The sequence below is a fragment of the Panthera leo genome, chromosome D1 (genome assembly GCF_018350215.1).
Source record: "Panthera leo isolate Ple1 chromosome D1, P.leo_Ple1_pat1.1, whole genome shotgun sequence".
NCBI lineage: Eukaryota > Metazoa > Chordata > Mammalia > Carnivora > Felidae > Panthera > Panthera leo.
Genome location: NC_056688.1, coordinates 112434818 through 112453997, shown reverse-complemented (window position 1 = coordinate 112453997; position 19180 = coordinate 112434818). Strand labels below are relative to the sequence as shown.

General features: G+C 60.6%; 1 protein-coding gene across 1 annotated transcript in view; it reads left to right on the top strand.

Moving 5' to 3' along the window:
• Nucleotides 1-19180, top strand: part of SHANK2 (SH3 and multiple ankyrin repeat domains 2) — a 490038-nt gene that overhangs the window by 155575 nt on the left and 315283 nt on the right. Inside the window, 1 exon segment of the mRNA XM_042904258.1 lies at nt 5262-5328. Coding sequence (XP_042760192.1) covers nt 5262-5328 — 67 coding nt within the window.

The window sequence follows — 19180 nt, the reverse complement described above, 5'->3', positions numbered from 1 at the left end:
AGAGTTGCAGCGAGAGCCAACCAGCTTTCTTTGCGCCCTCCTCCCCTGTGTGTGGGGTCAGTTTTCCTCTGTCAGATCGCCCCCTGCCCTCAGTCCCCTAGGCTCTTTGCTCCTGGTACTGCACGATGCCCCCTCCACCATGCTGAGCCCCTCACTCTGTTCCTTACGTTCCTCATGTTGGTCTCGAAGCCATACAGGGGTAGGGGCACAGCAGTCTAGGCGACGGTGTGGGATTCCAGCTGTCTGGTGAGGGACGGCCCTGACCGTAGGGGTGGGGGTTCGCCTGGGGCCCCCAGCCTCCAGCACAAAGCCTGGCGCATAGTAGGTGTGCAGTTGGGTCAGCTCCCCTTCTTGACTTTGGGAAGGACAACAGGCAGGTGTCGGCGTGGGTTGTGGGTGGCACCTCATATCCTGCTGTGACGCACACAGCCCCCCACCTGCCCCGGTGTCCCCTAAACATGCTGCCGCCGTGTGTATCTAGTACAGCCCTTTGGCAAAAGACACGAACGGTTTGGGGGCACCCCTGATGAGGCGCCCTAAACCTTTCCCTGCTTACTGATGGGCAGAGTGTGGGTCTTTGGGTGTGCCCCACCACGGCCCAGTGTGTCCACAGGAAACCCTCTCGCCTCATCGATGAGGCGGGTGCAGGGCCTGGGTGGGCCAGAGGACCTACCTAATTCACAGGTAGATTCGAAGCATGCTCCCGGCTAACTCCGAGGGTGCTCCCTGGTAACTCGGAGCGTGCTCCCTGCTCCTGTGTGCGCTGTCTGAGGCCTCCCTCCCCGCTTCATCCCGGCACCCCCCATGCCTCGTGGGGAGTTGGCTGTTCCAAAGCTCAGGCATCTCTCCAACACCTCCTGGCCTATTCATCCATACTTGACCTTCTGTCCTGCTGGTCCACACAGGTGCACTTTTGCCTTTTTTTGTTTAATTGTAAAATGTACAAACCAGAAGTCTTGCTGTCTTAGTCTGTTCAGTGGCATTGAGTACCTTGTTCTGAAACCGTCACCACTATCCATCTCCAGAACTCTCCGTCTTGCAAAACTGAAGCTCTGTCTCCACGAAGCACGGACCCCCGGCCCCTCCCCCAGCCCCGGCGCCCACCGTCCACTCTCCGTCTCCGGGAATCTGGAGACCCCAGGGGCCTCGTGTGAGTGGATCACACGTGAGCATCCACTCATCTGTTGACGGGCCCGGGGGTGCCTCCGTCGTTGGCTGTTGTGAGTGGCGCTGCTGTGAACGTGGGTGTGTAGGTACCTCTTTGGACGCCTGCTTTCTGAATCTGTCCTTGCTGCCGTAATGGAAGACCACAGACCAGGGGGCTTGAACAACAGACAGTTCTGGGGGCTGGAGCTCCAAGGTCGGGCGCGGCACAGTTGGGTTCTGGTGGGGCCTCTCTTGCTGGCCTTCTTGCCGTGTCCTCACGTGGTCGGGGGGAGAGAGAGCGTCTCGGGTATCCCCCTCTTACAAGGTTGCAAATCCCCCGACAGGGGCTACACCCTCATGACCTCGTGTCACCCTAACTACCTCCCAAAGACCCCACCTCCAAATTCCATTCCCCTTGGGGGTTAGTTTTCAACACAGGATGGGGGGGTGGGTAGGGCACAGACGTTAAGTATGCAACACTCCCCCCCCCTGAGCCCCCAAATCCATGTCTTTCTGGCACGGAGAGCACACTGATTTCACCTAACAGCCCCCCAAAGTCTTACCTCACTCCGGCACCATCTCTAAAGTCCCAAGTCCCACTGAAACATCATCCAGCTCAGGTGTGCGTGAGACTCCAGGTATGGATCATCCTCGGGCCAAGTACGTCTCCCGCTGGGAACCCGTGAAACCGACGAGCTGGGTGCTTCCAAGGCGTGACAGCGAGACCCTCACAGGCCAGACGTCCCCGTTCCAAAAGAGAGGCTGAAACAGAAGGAAGGGGTGTCGGGTCCCCAGCGGTCTGGAGCCCAGCAGCCAGCTCCGCGGGGTCTTTTGGCTCGAGAGCAGCCGTTTGCTTCGGTGCCCTGGCCTGCGGGCTCGCCAGGGCAGCAGCCTCACCCCTGCTCTGCAGGGCAGTCCCACCCCACAAGGCTCCTGGTGGAACCCAGGCAGTGGCCTGCTAGTCTCCGAATCTCCTTCGGGAAGAGTGTTGCATGTTTGCTGCCCAGGAGCTACTGTCCCCTCTCGTCCAAACCAAGAAGCCCCCAGCCTTCCCCGGTTACAGCCCGGCTCCGCCCTCTCAGTTCAAACCCGCCGTGTCTCTGCTCCCATAATCCCGTGCGCTCTTTGTCCAGTGGTAGTCCGGCTATGCCACGCGCACGGTCTTCTCTTCAGAGCATGCTTTCTCACTGTTTGCAACCGGCATGGGCCGAGGATGTTCCCCAGTCTTCGCGTTCTGGCTCCTTCTCGCTTAAGCCCTCCGCCTCCGGTTCGTCTCCCCTGGCACGTCACTACGAGCAGCCTGCTGCTCCTTCACTCTGCATAGACGTCTCCTCCGCCAAGTTCCCAACTCTCGCTCGTGCGTTCTGCCTTCCGCCCAACCCTAGGACGCAAGCACCAGTCGGCCGAGCCGTTGGTGACTTTATAATGCGACCGCACTTCCTCGTGATTCGGTGTGAGAGTCCATCAGAATGGCCTTGACCATCCGTGCACCCCAGACCTCTTCCAGCCTCTGCCGCCCCTGCTCCCAAAGCTGCTTCCACACTTGGCGGGCGTTTGTTACAGTGGCCCCACCCCAGGACCCAGACCTGCACTCACCAGGGAAACAGAGCCAGTGGGATGCACGTGTGCACACGTACACACACACACACACACACACACACACACACACACCCCTGTATGGTGGCTGAGAAGTCCAGGCTGAGAAGTCCTGTGACAAGCTAGAGGCCCAGGCAGTGATGGTGCAGGTCTCAGTCTGAAAGCTGGTGGGCCTGAGGCTCAGCTGGCACTTCCGTCCGGGTCTGAAGGTCGGAAGAGACCTACCCGCCAGCTCAGCCGTCTGGCAGGCGGACTTCCTGCTCAGTCAGACTCTGTTCTGCTCAGGCCTTCAACTGGTGGGACGAGGCCCACCAGAGCCGGGGAGGGCTGGCGGCTTTACTGAGCCTGCTGAGTCGGACGTTCGTGTCTTCCAGAAACGCCCTCGCAGACACACCCACGGTAGTTTTTGGCCGACTGTCTGGGCACCCCTGTGGCTCAGTCAAGATGACACATACAATTAACCATCATACCCGCTTTCGGTCCCTTCGGGTCTGACCCCGGAGGTAGGATTGCTGGAACACGCAGTCATTCTCGTTCACTCCCCGAGGCCCTCCAAGCTGCTTCCCACGGTGGCTGAGCCTTCTTACCTTAACAGCGGCAGGGCGCACGTGGGCGCAAACAGGCCGGGCTCTCCACATCCTCGCCAGCACTTACTATCTTCTGGATTTTGATAGTAGCCACCCATCTTGGCAGACCCAGGGGCCACCCCTGAACCGCTCTTTGCCTTCTGGCTTTCGCTGGCGTCAGCAGCGGCTCCCGTGGCTGGTCTTCCACTGGCAAGCCGGGGAGGGCCCGGCCTCGGCGGCCGGCCGCTCCTCTCGGGCGGCATCCTTGGAGGGCACCCGTGGAAAGCAGCGTCACTCCTGAGGGCGGGGGCCCGGGATCCCTGGGTGTCTGGCCCCCCGGCCTCTGCAAAGCTGCCTCCATCAGGACGCTCCAGGGCAGCGGGCCCGACGGGTTGGAGAGATCTACATTGAGGCAGTTTCTTGTGACCAGCTCGTTTGCGTGACTGTGGGGGCTGGTGAGTCTGGGATCCGTAGGGCTGGCGGGAGGCTCGGGCGGGAGTCGCTTCTCCAGGAAGTCAGGGTTTGCTAATAAGGCCTTCGGATGATTGGCTGAGTCCCACCCGCGTCATCACCGCAGGGCTGTAGATGTGCGTGTGTCTCCAGGCTGGCACCTGCAGGCCTGGCTCCCGTGGGCGTAGACCGTCGCCCGTGGTGCCGGGAGCCCTGCCCACGTGCTTCTGGCGCCTGGTCTCCCTCCCCCTCCAGCCCCACCCCGGCGTTTTCGTGTCAGCCCACAGATCCATGGGGCCTGCGTTGGGAGCGTTTCCCGTAGGTGTTGGTTCTGGTCTTCTGCACACATGCAAGGGTGGGATTTTTTTCCACCAGACTGAAATCTGGTGAAGAGCTTTGGGTACTTTTTTGAGGATTCCCTTCTCCCTGCTTATGGGGAGCGGCTCGTGTCTAATCAGAAGGACGGGACGCGCGGGCATGCCGGGCGGAGTACAGGACACGGTCCAGGGGCCCTCCAGACGCAGGCTCACTGAGCGCCCCACCCTGCTCCTGTGCAGATGGTCCCTGCTGGGGACCTTCTGGGCAGACACTTGCTCTCCTGTGGGTCCTCGTGGAATGAGAGCCTCACCTTGTTGAGTGGCCTGGGGCTTTGCGGGGGCTGAGCGTGATGTGTGGGGGCCGATGGAGCCTGTGGCTGCCGTTTTGAGAGTCATGACTGGGGTGCTGGGGGCTCATTCGGTGGCGCGTCTGAGTCTCGATCTCGGCTCAGGTCAGGATCTCACGGTTTGGGAGTTGGAGCCCTGCTCTGTGATGGCAGCACGGAGCCTGCTTGGGATTCTCTCTCCCTTTCTCTCTCTCTCTCTCAAATAAATAAACTGATTAAAAAACTTTTTCTAAAAAGAGTCAGGACTGTTCTCCCCGCTTGTGATAACATGCATGGGCCTGGAGGGCACCAAGCTAAGCGAATTAAGTCACACGGAGACATAAACCATACAATCTCACCGATACATGGAATCTAAAAGTCCAAACCCACCGGAAGAGAGGTCAGACGTGTGGTTGCCGAGGCAGGGGGCAGGGGGTGGGCGGGGGGGGGGGGCAGGAGGCACTGACTTCCAGGTAAAAGGGGGGCTGGTGGCGGAGATGTGGCGTTCTGCCCGGGGACTGGCGCTCACCCTGCCGTAGGTATGCTGGCAAATTGCCTAGAGAGCAGATCCTAGAAGTTCTCGTCCCGGGGAGAAGGGTCTCTGTAGCCATATGCGGTGACAGAGGTTAACCAACCGAGTTGCGACCTTCCCACCGTCGCCGGCCGTCAAGGTGTTTCCTCGCGCACCTTAACCTCACACGGTGTTGAGTGTCGGTTACATCTGAATAAAACCGAAAATAAGGGCGTACGTCTCGTCTTTCTGGGGGGCCCCGGTTGGGCCCGCCATGTGGTGCGGCCGTCGGCGCGGACGGGTGCGAACGGCCAGGGCTCTGCGCTAACGTGATGTCTGCTCTCGGCAGGTGGCGATCATAGCGGGCAACTTTGAGCTGGCGGAGTACATCAAGAACCACAAGGAGACGGACATCGGTGAGTAGGCTCGGGGGGCGGGGCTCCGTCCGGCGAGGAGACAGCCCCCGCCGTCTCCCACCCCCGCGATGGCGGCTCCGCGTCCGCAGTTAGCAAACCGTGTCGGAGAGCGCGGCCCTAGCCGCCGCGCCGTCTCCTCGCTCGCGCGTCCTCAGTACGCACGCGGTGGACGGAGGGCACCGCTGTCCCCCTGGGGCCTCGAGTTCATTTGCGGCTGACTTAGGCTCGTTGTCCTGAATCGCACGCCTCCCCGCGTGAACTCAGAGGCGACGGTGAGCGAGGCGGAGGGGAGACCGGTGTCGCCCCGGGTCCCCGTCTCTGCGTCCGTTCCTCTGCCCCCGCGGGGGTGCTCACGACTGTTCCCCTCTCTAGTACCCCTTGTGCCGACCAGAAGGACTGTCTCTGGGGCCCCTCCTCTGGCCCATCGCCCTCCCGGCGGCTGGGCCCGCTCTTGCATCTCGGAAGAGCCCGCCGGCCTGTTTCCTCCAGCCCCGGGCTTGCACAGGACTTGCAGCGGGGAGCAGCCCCATTGGACCAGCGGTGGTGAGCTTTCACAGATGGTGCCGATCCGTGGACGGGGTGGGCGGTGGGCTCCGAGGTGCCTGGGAAGGTGGCTGGATGGCGTCTGTGTCTCACCGCCTGTGCCCCTCCCCCCGTGTTTGAGCGAAAGCACGTGTCTGGCTGTCGAGTCTTTACCGTGTGTGACGTGTGGCTGGTACCCACCTTGGGTCTGAGAACCGAACAAGGATGCGGAGCCAGGAGCTTTGCTGGAGTCACCCCGGGCTGTGCGCCGGGCATCGGGGCCTCCCGAAGGCCGAGCCCGATGCCGACGCCAGTCCCTCCCGTGAGCCAGGGCAAGCCGCCGCGTTGCTCTGAGACCAGCGCCCCCGGGAGCGCGTCGTAAAGATGGATGAGTTCACGTCTGCCGTGCGACTCAGAGAATGAAGTGAGCCCGCGGGTGCCAGCAGCTCCCTCCCGACGTCGTCCCCGGGACGGAGGGCCGCGCGGTGGGGTGGGGTTGTCTCCAGGTCGAAGTGTCAGATGCTGTTCCGGGAATCGGGGCTCTTTGAAGCAGGACGCAGAGCCGAGGCAGGGCAGGGAGCGTGTGCGGGCCTCACCCCACGACCACGGGGACGCGCCTCTTGAGTTGAGCTGTCTCTGACCCTAACGGGCCCTCCTTACTGCTCTGAGCACTGACCTTGATGGGCAGGAGGGAGTCGGGAAGTGGCTTCCCCACCCTGGCTCCCGGAGGGGGGCCGAGAGCCCCGTATGTCCACGCTCCCGGCCCGCCCCACCACCAGTACGAGGACCAGCCCCTAAACGGTCCTACTCACAAAGTGACGCGTCCCTTGAGGTACCGAGTTGATTTTAAGACAAAAAGTGGGGAGCTTCCTGACCGTCTCCTCCTTTTTGAGATTTCGAGATTCCCTATATGGGATGCAGACTCTCGGACCAACTGAGGGCTTTTCCTACGATGGAAGGATTCCTGTGCGTTGGGTGAATACGTTTGAATCACCGCTCGCCCGTTCTGGCCAATGATTTATTTAGACTACGAAGGGCAGCCCTCCTGAGACCTGGGGACACTCCCCACAGGCTTGTACGGCATCCGTATCTATCAGTCCTGGGGCTGAGGTCTGCGGCATTTACTCCAAACCTGTGTAAGACCACCCGGGGCTCCGTGAAGACACAGGGCCAGCTTTTCGGTCACGCGAGGCAGGGGTCCGCGCCTCCTGTCCCCTGCATTGTGGGCTTTTCCACCGTGTGCCCTGCAGGGAAGGGGTGGTCTGCTACCTGTGGGGTCCCTTCGGCACCTCCAAAGAAGGAAAGGAGACCTCTCCTTTCCCCCGAGTTTCTGACGAGGGGTCTGACTGTGGTCCGGCAAACGGGCCTGTTGGTCCTTTGTGGGCATAGACATCCCTCAACGTGCTGATTCACCGACGCTGTCAGCCTGTTGTAAAACCCCGATTCAGCCCTGTGCGCACTGAGCCTCTGCCCTGTGCCTCGCTTGTTCCCGGCAGGGAGCAGGTGCCCTGTGCGGTGGGAGTCTGGGCGGGGCAGCGCCTGCACCGGGCAGGAAGTCCGAACCTGGGAAGGCTTGAAGCTCAGGGCAGCCTCACCCACGGCGTGCAAGCCGCTCGGCCTCCATTCAGGGGCGCCGTGCTTTAGACGGAGTTCCCGGAGGCCCCTGTCCTCACCCACGGCCCCGAATAAGCTCCCACCTAAGGAACTGGTGGTTCCTCCCCGTGTCCTGACTCCTCCTTGACTCCGCGTTGCCCTCTGACACCTCACTTGTCTCCCACAGGAAGTGTTGGAGGTCCCGGCAATGCTCCTGCAGCACGGGGTCACGGGGAGACCTTGCAGGTGAAGGGTGCCCCCTGGTAGCGGCTGTCTGGGACTGGGACAGGGACACGGAGCGGGACGGAGGAGGACACGCAGGGTGCAGGGTCACCTCCACAAGGTGGCCCCACGGGAGTCCGGGCTCTGAAACCCAGAGCCCCAGCTGAGCTGGTGCCTCTTTGGAGAAGTTGTGCGTCCTCAGGAAAGCCGTCTGCTTCTCGCTGCTGGAGGGGGCACCCTTTTCCCTCTGGGCTGAAAACAGTGTATTTTGCTGGGAGTCCCCGGGGGTGCCTGAACCAGCTGGTACCCAGGTGCCTATCACTTCTTTCCACGACGACTCTTCATCGAGCACCTTCTCCCGCTCAGGCCCTGTGCCCGTTCGGGGACCTTCTTCCCCAGAGACCTTTGTCTGCCTAAGGCCTGGCCGGGGAGGAGGTGTGAGCCACAGAGCCTGATGCCCCCTTTGCCGCCCTGCCCCGGGTTCCGGAGCACAGGTGAAAGTCACTTCTCGAGCGGGACAGGCTACTAACCCGTCACCCCATCACCGGAGAACAGCAAGCGACTGTTCAGAAAATTAGACTCTTTTGTGCACGTTTCCTCTTTGATTGGGGCATCCGCCCATTTCCCCGTGTCCTGGACCCGTGCCACCCTGGCTGCTTCCTCGTCCCCCCTCCCCCTGAGTGAGTCTTCTGAGCTGCTGGCTGTCGTTCCCCAAACAGTTCCTGACTGATCATGAGTTGCCGACCCAAACCTCCAGGGTTCCCCGGCACCCAGCAGTGCGTGCCAAGTGTGGGGTGTGCCTGGGGAACTCTGCGGACGGAGATGGCCAGAGCCGCCCCCAGGGAGCCCGACTCGGGGGCCTGGTGTGGTATCTGTAGTCACCAGTCTGTGTCCCCCCAGCATTCCGGTGCTGGGCTTCCAAAGGCCAGACCCACCTGTGCCTCCCGGGACCCCCCGCCGGCCTGCCCCACCCCCGGCTTGGGTGGGCTTGCTTCGACCGTGAGGACGGACCACGTACCAGTGTCCTGGGGTTGCCGTAAAGAGTCGCCAGCAGCCGGGCAGCGGGAATCAACGGAGATTTATTCTGCCTCCGTTCTGGAGACCGGACGTGCCGAGTCGAGGTGCTGGTGTGGTCGGTCCGTCCTTGCCTCCCTCCGGTTTTGATGGGACCCGGCGTCCCTTGGCATCCCTCGGGTGATAGGCGTGGCCCCTGTCTTTGTCGCTGCTGCACATGGCCCACTCACTGCACCTGTGTCCCCGGTCCCCTCTCCTTTCTCTGATAAGGGCGCGAGTCTTTGTATTTAAAGCCACCCGAAATCCAGGATGCTGTCGTCTTGAGATTCTTAAGTTGCTCCAGGGATTAGGACTCCCACGTCTTTTGGGGGCTACGTCAGCCACCATCGAGGGCACTCACGTTGTCACACGACTGTCCTTCTGAGGCTGTTACCTCTGCGAAGGTATGCGTCCCTGGCGGGGATGTGTTTGCCGGAGTATTGTGATGTTTTGCCCTCCCTCCGAGTCTGGGGTGCAGAGCTTATGGGGGGACGGGGAGAGGAGGCATGGGGCAGTGGGCGGCATCGGGGACACGGTTCTCTACCCTTTCACCATGCAGTTCTGGGGCCGTGCTGCAGTGAGGGCCTCTAGTGCGCTGTTTGCGAGGCTCCGTGGCCACGTGGCTCTCCGATTCCACCCTCTGTGGCCTGGCTCCCGACCCCCATCCTCGTGACCTGTGAGGGTGCTGTCACTATCTGTCGAGGTCAAGGCCACTCCGCTGTCTGCTCCTGGACCCTTGGGTGCTGGGTGTCCAGCGTGATTGCTGGGGGGCTTCAGCTTGTCCCACGTGCCCTGGCTCTCCTCCCATCAGCCTCACGAGTCCTGGCGGGGGTGCCGGGGAGGACAGGATGGGGCCGTGTTTCTACGGTACGATCTGCATTAAATCTTGACTTAGAAGCTACCCCGCGGCATAGGAGAAATGTGGAAGACGGGGACGCGTGTCCTGAACTTGAGGCTGCGGGCCCTTGCCTCTGTCAGGACGGCCCGTGATGCTCACTAGCAGACTTTAGCTGATCGTTTAGTGGGGCTGGGGCACCGTTTTGGAGAACCAGGCTCACGTGTCGGGACTCTGGACCGAGGGAGTGAGGGTAAGGCTTCATCTGCATCCTGTTGGGTTGCATTTCCGAATAGAAGTATGGTGGACAGATCCCCCAATCCCAAGCTGCGGGTGGGGACGTGGGGTCAGCGTCGATACTCAGAGGGAGTAAATTAAAAGGCGAAATGTTCTCCTGACTTGGGTAGTCGGCGACGCCTCTCTCCAAAAGACCCTTCAGATCATCAGCTAACCTCTGCCTGGGAGCGGCGGGCGCTTTGCTTTCCGGACGGGGAAGCTCACGACCAAGAAATCAGGGCACTGGGGATGCTCCGCCGTGGCTTTCGGGGAAGACAGGAAGCATGCTGAAAAGCAGCGAGGTGATTAACGGGCGCTCCGAGGTCTGTAGAATCCGGAAATGGATCCAGAATGCCGTGTGGATGCATCTCTGTCCCTTTAAAAGGGAGATTACATCTTGTCGTGAAACGTTCTGCTCACCATCCGGCCAGCATGCATGTTGCCAGCATCTGATGCTGTGGCTCCTTTCGTTTTGTGTTGCTTTGTTTTTTAACTCCCTTCCCCTTTAAACAATTAGACGTGACCTCCGTTTGGTTATCTCATTTGCCACCTCCGGGAAAGTGAGGGTGTCAAAGCCGCTGCAAACACTAAAGTTAATCCCTGTTTGCCGACATCCAGTGTTGAGCTGTCGCCGGAGCCCACGAGCCCCCCGGGTCTCACGGGCTGTGCCGTGGGGCGTTTACGGTGGCTTCTGTAGGACGGAGGTCCCTGTGGCGAGGCTGCCGGGGAGCCGAGAGCTCGTGTCCGAAACAGTCATGCAAATATTAAGCGTGTTGCAAGCTGATGAGCTTTGGACCGGAATACCCTATTTTTTCCAGTCTTTGTTATTTTTGTTCTTTGCCCGGCTTTGTGGGGAGACGAACGGTCAAATGGACTGAATGGCATGGGCTGTTCCTCTTCAGCTGAACAAGGTTTGTTTTCATACATCTTGTCCGTCTGCAGTTCCAGACAGAGAAGCAAGGAGGTTTTGTTTTTCAGGATGAAGCACATTGAGCCGATGTGTGAGTTTGGGTGTCTGGGTAGCCGATTAAGAGCTACGTGGTTACTGTTGCTAGGTTTCGAGACCGAGTGCCTGTATAATTACGCTTCCGATATGTATAGATGATGGATAGGGGGTGGTGTTTCCAAACAGATTTCTGAATGCAATATTGTGTGTGTGTGTGTGTGTGTGTGTGTGTGTGTGTGTGTGTGTGTGTGTAGGTGTGAGAATGTAAAACCCATGCTGATAACCGAGCGGTGTTTCTTTTCTTTTTCTTTCTTTTTTTTTTTTTTTAAATACCTGTTCCGTAGGTCCCACCTGCTGTGAAATAAACCAGATCTTATCTGAAAGAAGCATTCTGTTTTCCTGGCATTTTGGCTGTAAAATGTGCCACTTTACTTTGAGACATAGGGGGGCCCTTGGTGCTTGCCAGCAGGTCCTGGGGAAAACCCCAAGCTCTAACCTATTTCATTTCGTCGGGTCGGACCGATGGGGGTCAGCACGGCCGGGTCTCCTCTTTACGAGCTGTAGGAAGGAGCCTCCTCAAGGAAAGCCAGGCTGCTGTTGTACCTGGAATTGGGTGGCAATCCCACAGCTGTTGTCTGGGTTCCCAGAGCCAGCTGCGGAGGAAGGGAGACATGATAAAGCCCTGGCAAGACTCTGCAGCCCAAGCGGATGTGAGCAGCACGTGGCCGGCGCCTGTCACGTGGCCTGTGTTCCTGGGTCCGTGGCCTCTGCGGGGCTGCGGGAGCCGTGCAGGGCGCGCGAGCCGGACTCCCTCCCTGCTCCCTCTTTTCCCGTCTGCCGGTCGCATGCCCGCTGCCGGGGTGCCACCCCGGCCCCACCCCACCCCACCCAGCCCCGCTTCTCTCCGCCTGTCAGTTGAGAAGTTTTATCCCCAGCAGCGAGCGGACGTGCCGGGACATGAGCTAAGGTGGCACCCTGTCTGGGACAGTTCCAGCTTGCACGCGTGCCGTGTCGTTTCTCGTGTGGCTGACTTCTGGCACGTGGGCTGGCGAGTGTGGACGTGGGAGCCTTCACTGAGGTCTTTGGTTCGTCCCAAGTGCTGTGTTGTCCGAACTCCCAGCGACACCCGTCTTTGTCCTGGAAAGGTGCAGCCGTGGCACAAAGCCTTGGCTTCCCGTGGCCTGCGTGTCTCCACGTGTCTTGCCTTCCCCGCCCGTGGTCTGTCCTGAGGCTCCCCAGCACCCACGTCCCAGCAGCTTCTTGGCCCGTCAGGCATGCCCGGGGTTTTCGGAGCGGTGCCAGAGGGAGGCCGGGCGGCTGGCGATCGGTCGTGCCGTGGCCACTGCCCACAGGGGCCTCGGCTTGGTGGCCGCACGTGGCCGCTGCGGGACGTGTCCGCTAGACGTGCCCAGCAAATCCTCTCACCTCCCGCATGTCTCCTTCCAGCCCTCCAGGTTGAACTATTCCCCGAACCGGAGCCTCTCCTGGCTCTTCGCCTGCCGTTCTGGGGCGTTCGGGCCCCCAGGGAGGAGCCGTAGCCCCAACCCCCCCCAGCAGAAAGGCCCCAGACACCCACCGTCTCCCCCAGACGCTCAACCACACGTGCTCTGGAAACCCCCTTCGGTGTCAGCACACCCTCGGCCCCTGACTCCCCACCACGTGGGGTCCCTCTCGTCACCAGTATCACGTGGCATCACCTTCATCATCGTCACGTGAAATCCACAGGTAACGTGGATGTGCCACGCACACGTCGTTGGTGAAGGTCCACCTAACGCCCCCGCCGTCCCGTAGGGGACCGGGAGGCAGAGCGGAATCGGCGGTGGCTTGGCGGTCAGTGCTTCCGTGAGCGTGTCCCGCCTGCAGGGCCTGCCTGTGCTCGTCCCGTCAGATCCGCCGTGGCCGTCGCTGGCCGGGCTTCCCGAAGCGGGGAAGCCCCTGGGTGACGACGTGCTGGACGAAACGCCACGTGCGCGTTCTCTCGTGCGGGCGGTGGTCGTGTTCCCACCAGATGCAGTGACTGTGTGCACCGTGCACGAAAGCGCGTGTGTGTGCGAGTCCCCGCGGGAGCTAATACGCTCGGACACACAGGTTTGCGTCTGCGTGAACGCCCCCGGCGGGTCCCCGTGAGGACCACCCTCCTGTAGGACCTGGGGTGGGCCTGGGGCGTGGGTGGAAGGCCCCTCTCCTGACCCCGAGCGCCCGCTGCTGGGCTCCCCGTCCCTCGCTCCCCAGTACCCACTAGGCACTCAACCGGGGTTCCGGGCCCCAGGGCTGCTTCCGATTGCTGTCCCCTGACCCCGCCTGCTGGTGCTCCCAGCAGGACCCTCTGCTCTGGAGGAGGACCGCCGCGGTCTGAGTGTGCCCTCAGATGGGCGGGGACCCCCTTCTCAGGATGCGCTGCCTGGCAGGTGTGCCCCTTCTGCTCCGGGCTGCGGTCCCAGTGCCCGCTGGCCCGTGCCTGCCCCGCTCCTCCCTCCTGGGCCCCCGTCCTCCTTCCCACCTCGCCCAGTCCGGTCTCAGAGGGAGGTGAGGGATGCCCCGGGCTCCCTGGCTCTGCCTCTGCCTCCCGCCTCCTGCGGGGCTGCTTGGTCTCCCCCCTACCTTTCCCAGCCCCCACGGCCTCTCCGTCTGCGTTCTGATTTTTCGCCACCCCGTGACATTCTTCTTCTGCCGAGTCCGAGCTCCTGATGGAGGCCCTGGGCCAGGCTCCCAGGGTCGGCGGGGACAGGACAGCGTGATCTGGCTGGAGAGCTGGACTTGCGGTCATCAGTTCCCTGCCGAGGGGGGAAGGTCTCCGCCTGTGCGAGGGAGCAGGTGGGGCCGAAGTCCACATTTGGGGGCGCCAATCCCAATGGACTGTGGAGTCTGGACGGCTTCCCGGAGGAGGAGGAGGCGGCAGGCTGTCTTGATCCAAGTCACCAAACAAAAAGAGATCGTGCAGTTTCCGGGCCCACTCGTGCCCAGATTGCACTCGGTGCCTTTTATTGGATCACGGTGACAGCCCTGCAGGAAGGTGGCCCCGTGACTGTCCCCAGGTTACAGATGAGGAGACGAAGGTGTCTGGAGACGTGTCACACGTCAGGTCAGAGGGCAGAGTAACAGGGAGCTGGGGTTTGGACCGAGGCGCCTGGCTCCAGAGCCACCCTTTCTGTCCTTGTGCGTCTCCTGGCCACCTGCAGTTCCCGGTCCCTCCTGAGGCCTCAGACAAGCCTGTCCTCACCCCTGTTCTTGTCCCTGCTGGAGCGGGTTCTGTCCGCCCTATGCAGTTCTGCCTCACGGGGGTCGGGCAGGCAGCTCCCCTCCCGTGCTCCCCAGTGCCGGGCCATGGGGGCACTCAGTCCAGAGACCCTCCCATGGATGAGCCGCTGCCACCTTTCACCGGGTCCTGGGGACACCTGTCCTCTGCTCCGCCCCAGTGCCCGTGGCTGACTTCCTGAGCAGGTTCTGGGTCCTGCCCACTTGCCATTTTTTCCGCCTCCTTTTCCCCTTCCCACCCCCCCTCCTCCTCCCCCTCCTCCCTCCTCCCTCCTCCTCTCCCTCCTCCTCCCCCCCCGCTTCCCCCTCCTCCCCCTTCCCCCTCCCCCTCCCTTCTCCCTCCTCCATGCTGCTGACCTGTCCCTGAAGTCCAGTCCTCAGTATGTCCCTTTGCAGGTAAAGGGTTTGGTTTGAAGTTTCAGACTTCTGCTTAGCAGTGAGGGTTGATGTGCATTTTTACAAACGGCCCAGTGTAGCCGAAGGAGCTCTGGAGTTCCGGAACGCTGCTCGCCCTTTACCTCCCCTGCTCACCCTTTATCCACCCTGCTCTGGAGGGTTCCAGAACGCTGCTCGCCCTTTACCCCCTGCTCTGGAGAGTTCCTGAACACTGCTCAACCTTTACCCCCCCCTCCGCTTGCCCTTTACCCCCCCTGTTCCAGAGAGTTCTGGAACAGTGCTCCCCTTTACCCCCCTCCAGAGTGTTCCAGAACGCTGCTTACCATTTACGCCCCTCCCCCTGATCGCACTTTACCCCCCTGTTCCAGAGAGTTCCAGAATGCTGTTTGCCCTTTACCCACCTCCCCCACTCACCCTTAACCCCCGTTCTAGAGAGTTCTGGAACGCTGCTCGCCCTTTACCCCCTGCTCTGGAGAGTTCCTGAACACTGCTCAACCTTTACCCCCCCCTCCACTTGCCCTTTACCCCCCTGTTCCAGAGAGTTCTGGAACAGTGCTCCCCTTTACCCCCCTCCAGAGTGTTCCAGAACGCTGCTTACCATTTACGCCCCTCCCCCTGATCGCACTTTACCCCCCTGTTCCAGAGAGTTCCAGAATGCTATTCACCCTTTACCCACCTCCCCCACTCACCCTTAACCCCCCTGTTCTAGAGAGTTCCGGAATGCTGCTCGCCCTTTGCCCCCCTGCTCTGGAGAGTTCCGGAATGCTGCTCACCGTTTACCCCCCTGCTCTGGAGTGTTCTGGAATGCCGCTCGCCCTTTACCCCCCTGTTCTGGAGAGTTTCAGAACACCGCTTGCCCTTTACCTCCCCTGCTCACCCTTTACCCACCCTGCTCCAGAGAGTTCCAGAATGCTGCTTGCCCTTTACCCCCCTGTTCCAGAGAGTTCCGGAACGCTGCTCGCCCTTTACCCCCCTGTTTCAAAGAGTTCTGGAATGCTGCTCGCCCTTTACCCCCCTGTTCCAGAGAGTTCCAGAATGCTGCCCACCCTTTACCCCCCTGCTCTGGAGTGTTCTGGAATGCTGCTCGCCCTTTACCCCCCCCCACCCCCTGCTCTGGAGAGAAAGCCTGGTAGGGCCTCCCGAAGGGAGGACAGGCGGCTCCTAGGGGATCAGTTACTGCTCTAAGATGAGCCCCCACTCAGTCTTCACAATGAAGCTCTAGAATTTGAAGGTGTTTTCAGAAGTAATTGTCTCGTAGGGGTTCCAGTTGGTGGCCCCAGAGAACCCTGGACTCAATGCGAGAGAGTCCAGCAGGGTGTCCCGGACCCTCCAGACCCCCGGGCGGCCCCCGTGGACCCTGCACCTGGCCTGAGTGCAGGCGGTGCTGGGAAGCGTGCTGCTCAGCGGGTGCTTGTTGTCGGGTCCCCACGCCGGGTGGGTGGGACGTCTGGGGTACGAGGGCAGGGTTGTTACGAGGCCCCTCTTCCCACCCCGTGGGGGCAAAGAACCCAACCCACACCACAACAGCCCCTGCTCAACCAGGCACGTACCCCCAGGCCCCACAGACCCTGTCCTCTCCCGGGTGGCAGGTGTGGCCAGACACACGTCCCCAGGATGCACTGAGACCCTGTCCACTCCAGGGTGACAGGTGTGGGGCCCTTGGAAACTACTGGTTCTCGAGGGGGCCCCGCTTACCTGTCCAGCCTTGCCTTTTTCCAGCCCTTTCCATGCAGGTCAGAGAGCTGCTGTCCCACCTACTTACTGGTCCTGTGTTTAAGCTGCCCCCTGTCCAGAGCACCTTTGCTTGTCTCCCCACCTTCCCTTAAAGACCCTTGCAGTTCTTCTGGTGGATTCCCTTCCCCTTCCCCTCCCCCCAAGAGGGCTGTGGCCATCCGCTGGCCCTGACATGTATTTGCTGGATGTTCCTTTTTGCGATCAGAGTCGTGGCTCATTTCACAGAAATTGGGGTGCACAGCGTATCTATCCCCCGGTATGGACCGGGAGCTCTGGAGACCAGGCTCTGGGTCCTCCCTGTCCCCAGTACCCGGAGAACTCCACTCTTGGCCCTTACGTTTTGCTGGAGGGTGGTATAGCCAATACCTACCCAATGCACGGCGGGGCAGAAAACATGGCGGGGTAAACTCGGTGGGTGCATGGGGACACCCGCAGGTGCCAGGAGGGCGAGTGCTGGGGTCCATTCACCTACGACCTTCTGTGGTGGTGTCTCTGACCCAGCAAGCCTGGAGCCACCATGGGACCCCAGACAGGCCTGCCTAGGCCAGTGTCCTGATGGCAGGAGGGAGGGTCCCTCCCGCAGCGTGCCGCTGAGGACCCATCAGCTCGCAGGGAGCCTGGCCTTTCGGGAAAGGCACTCACCCCGGAATTTCTGGTCGTTGACACGTGGAGCCACAGTAGCAAGCAGTGTCCGGAAATAGTCACGGAAGTCTTCATTGTCATCAACATTCGAAGGCAGCTGGGTAGCAGAACCTCAAAGACAGCGTTTGCTCACGTGCCACAGGGACCCGAGTTCCAGTCTCCCGTGTGATCTCGGGCCAGCCTCGCGTGTCTCCGGGTCGCAGCAGCCACCGCAGACGTGAGCCTCTACTGCGTGGCAGTGATGAGGGACTTCTTTAGGGCTGAGCCCAGCTTCAAGCAGAAATAAGCCCTCCGTTCCCTCCTGGAGCTCCTTGTGGGGCTTGAGGATCTGAGCCTCATAACCGGAGCTGAGGACTTTGCGGGGTGGAATTCAGTTGAATGCAGAAAAGGGTTTCTATTCTGGTTTCCAATAAGCATAAGTGGAAAGACTTTCAGGGAGAGAAGGATTCGTACACGTGTGCGCACAGTGCTGCTGATTTTAGCCACCACAGAAGGGACACCTCAAAGAGCTAATGAAGCAGGTGACAGAAATGAGGCAGAAGAGAAAACCGTCTCTTCTTGGCTCGCAGGGCGATGACTTTCAAATCCCCAGCTGGGTCCAGGCACAAAACCTGGACACCCAGGTACACTCTTGTCCCTGAGGCCGTTGGCCGCATGGGCGGCCCTGAGCCGTGAGGCCACCAGGAAGGGGGCGTCTCTGGGAAAATGACAGTAAGGAGCCCCAGAGCCTTGGGAAGCCTGTCGGGGCTCCGAGGGCCAGCTGGAAAGGCGAAGAAGGGACCCAGACCCGCCCCTTAAACAGCCGTGTCCTCATTCAGTTCTGGGCCACGTGGTCATCCTGCAGCAGCGGGAGGGGACAGAAGGGCAGGTGACAAATGCTGGCCAGCATAGGAGATGGTTACTGTAGAAACTTGGTTCAGAAATGTCGGCAGCTCATCCAAGGTCACGTTCTGCTCGCGGGTGTGAGGTCGGGGTTCGGGCACAGGTGTCCTGGTGCTGCCTCGAGTCCGTCATGTCCTGTGCCCTCTTCCACAGCCACCCAGCTAGGAGGGCAGACCTGATGGGGATGGGCTCCACAAGGGGAAAGAGTATAAGGACGCCACGTTTCGATCTTTTTCTTATGAATTATCAGTGTTCGTTTTGGCGCCCGCTGTAGAGATTAAAACATTGCTGAGGAAGAGAGAAGACAATATTGTGTGGCCAGGGGCAGGCAAGCAATATTTGCTCATTTCTCACCGGTACCGGGCCGTCCCAGCTGTTCAAATCTCACCGGCTTCTGTGCCACTCACCTGGCTGGACGGCTTCTAGACGGAGGACCTTCCTTCCTGGGTGTGAAGGGGTATGAGTCCTTCTGGGATGCTCCAAGGCCCGGGTGGTGAGGGCCTCTGTCCTGTCTAGATGCACCAGGCTAAGAGGGAGTCAGGGAGGACGGGATGTCCTCCCTCTGGACGCTGGCTTAGCTGGATTGTCTCAGAATGTCACCGCTCAGACCTGGGGAGGCCTGTGTCCGGAAGGGAGGTCATGGGTGTGAACGGCCTAACAGAGCCTGGTGTAGAATGGGCATCCTGCGAACGGTGGGTGAGGCATAGACGTGTATATACGCCTCCTTCCGGCAAAAGCTTCGTGTTGAAGCCACGCCTGCCCGCCCCCCCTCCCCAGACCACGCCAGCCCTCTGGTCGCCGACCACCCCGCGTCGTCGAGGATGGTCTTCCGGCGTGCTGGCTCAAGCCACTGCTGCCGGGAACAAACCCGATTCTGTCTTCTCATTAGCATCACCACTGAGCATCCCATTCCTGCCAGATACTGATGAACCACAGCAAAGTTTTCCATGAGCCGACAAAGCCTGGGGGGGAAATGGAGACCGTCTCTGCCCTGGGTTTTCTCCTTTATGGAAAGAGAGGAGGGTGGTTTAGGTGGCTTTTGTAGGCACTGCCCTCCGTTGGCTTCTTTGCAGTGACTCTCGAGAAGAGAAGTGGCCCGGGCAGTTCTCCCCGACCGCTGTCGTGGAATCGTCCCGGACGCCGACATCGCCTTCCACCCGCCCGGAGACTTTGGCTGAAGGGCCAGGGACCCTGTCCGTGTCTGGCCCAAAGCCTGTGTTTCCGTTTTTGTATTTTGCTCATGAAAAGTGCCTCCAGCCCTTGTGTCCCCTTGTCTCTGAGCAGATATTGTCCCTGGGAGCTTTGTGTCAGCTGTTGGAACACGTTCCTCCTGGTGGCTCACCAGTTTTGTCAGAGAATGTGAACGTTTTCAAGGCAAATTTTATCAAATTCATTTAAAAGTAAAGCTCGTGGCTTCGTGTCTCAGAATAGTGGCTGAGTTGTGGGATGCCACTGTTGTCATGGCAATGGTGCTTTGTTTGGGGAGCCGCAGGCAT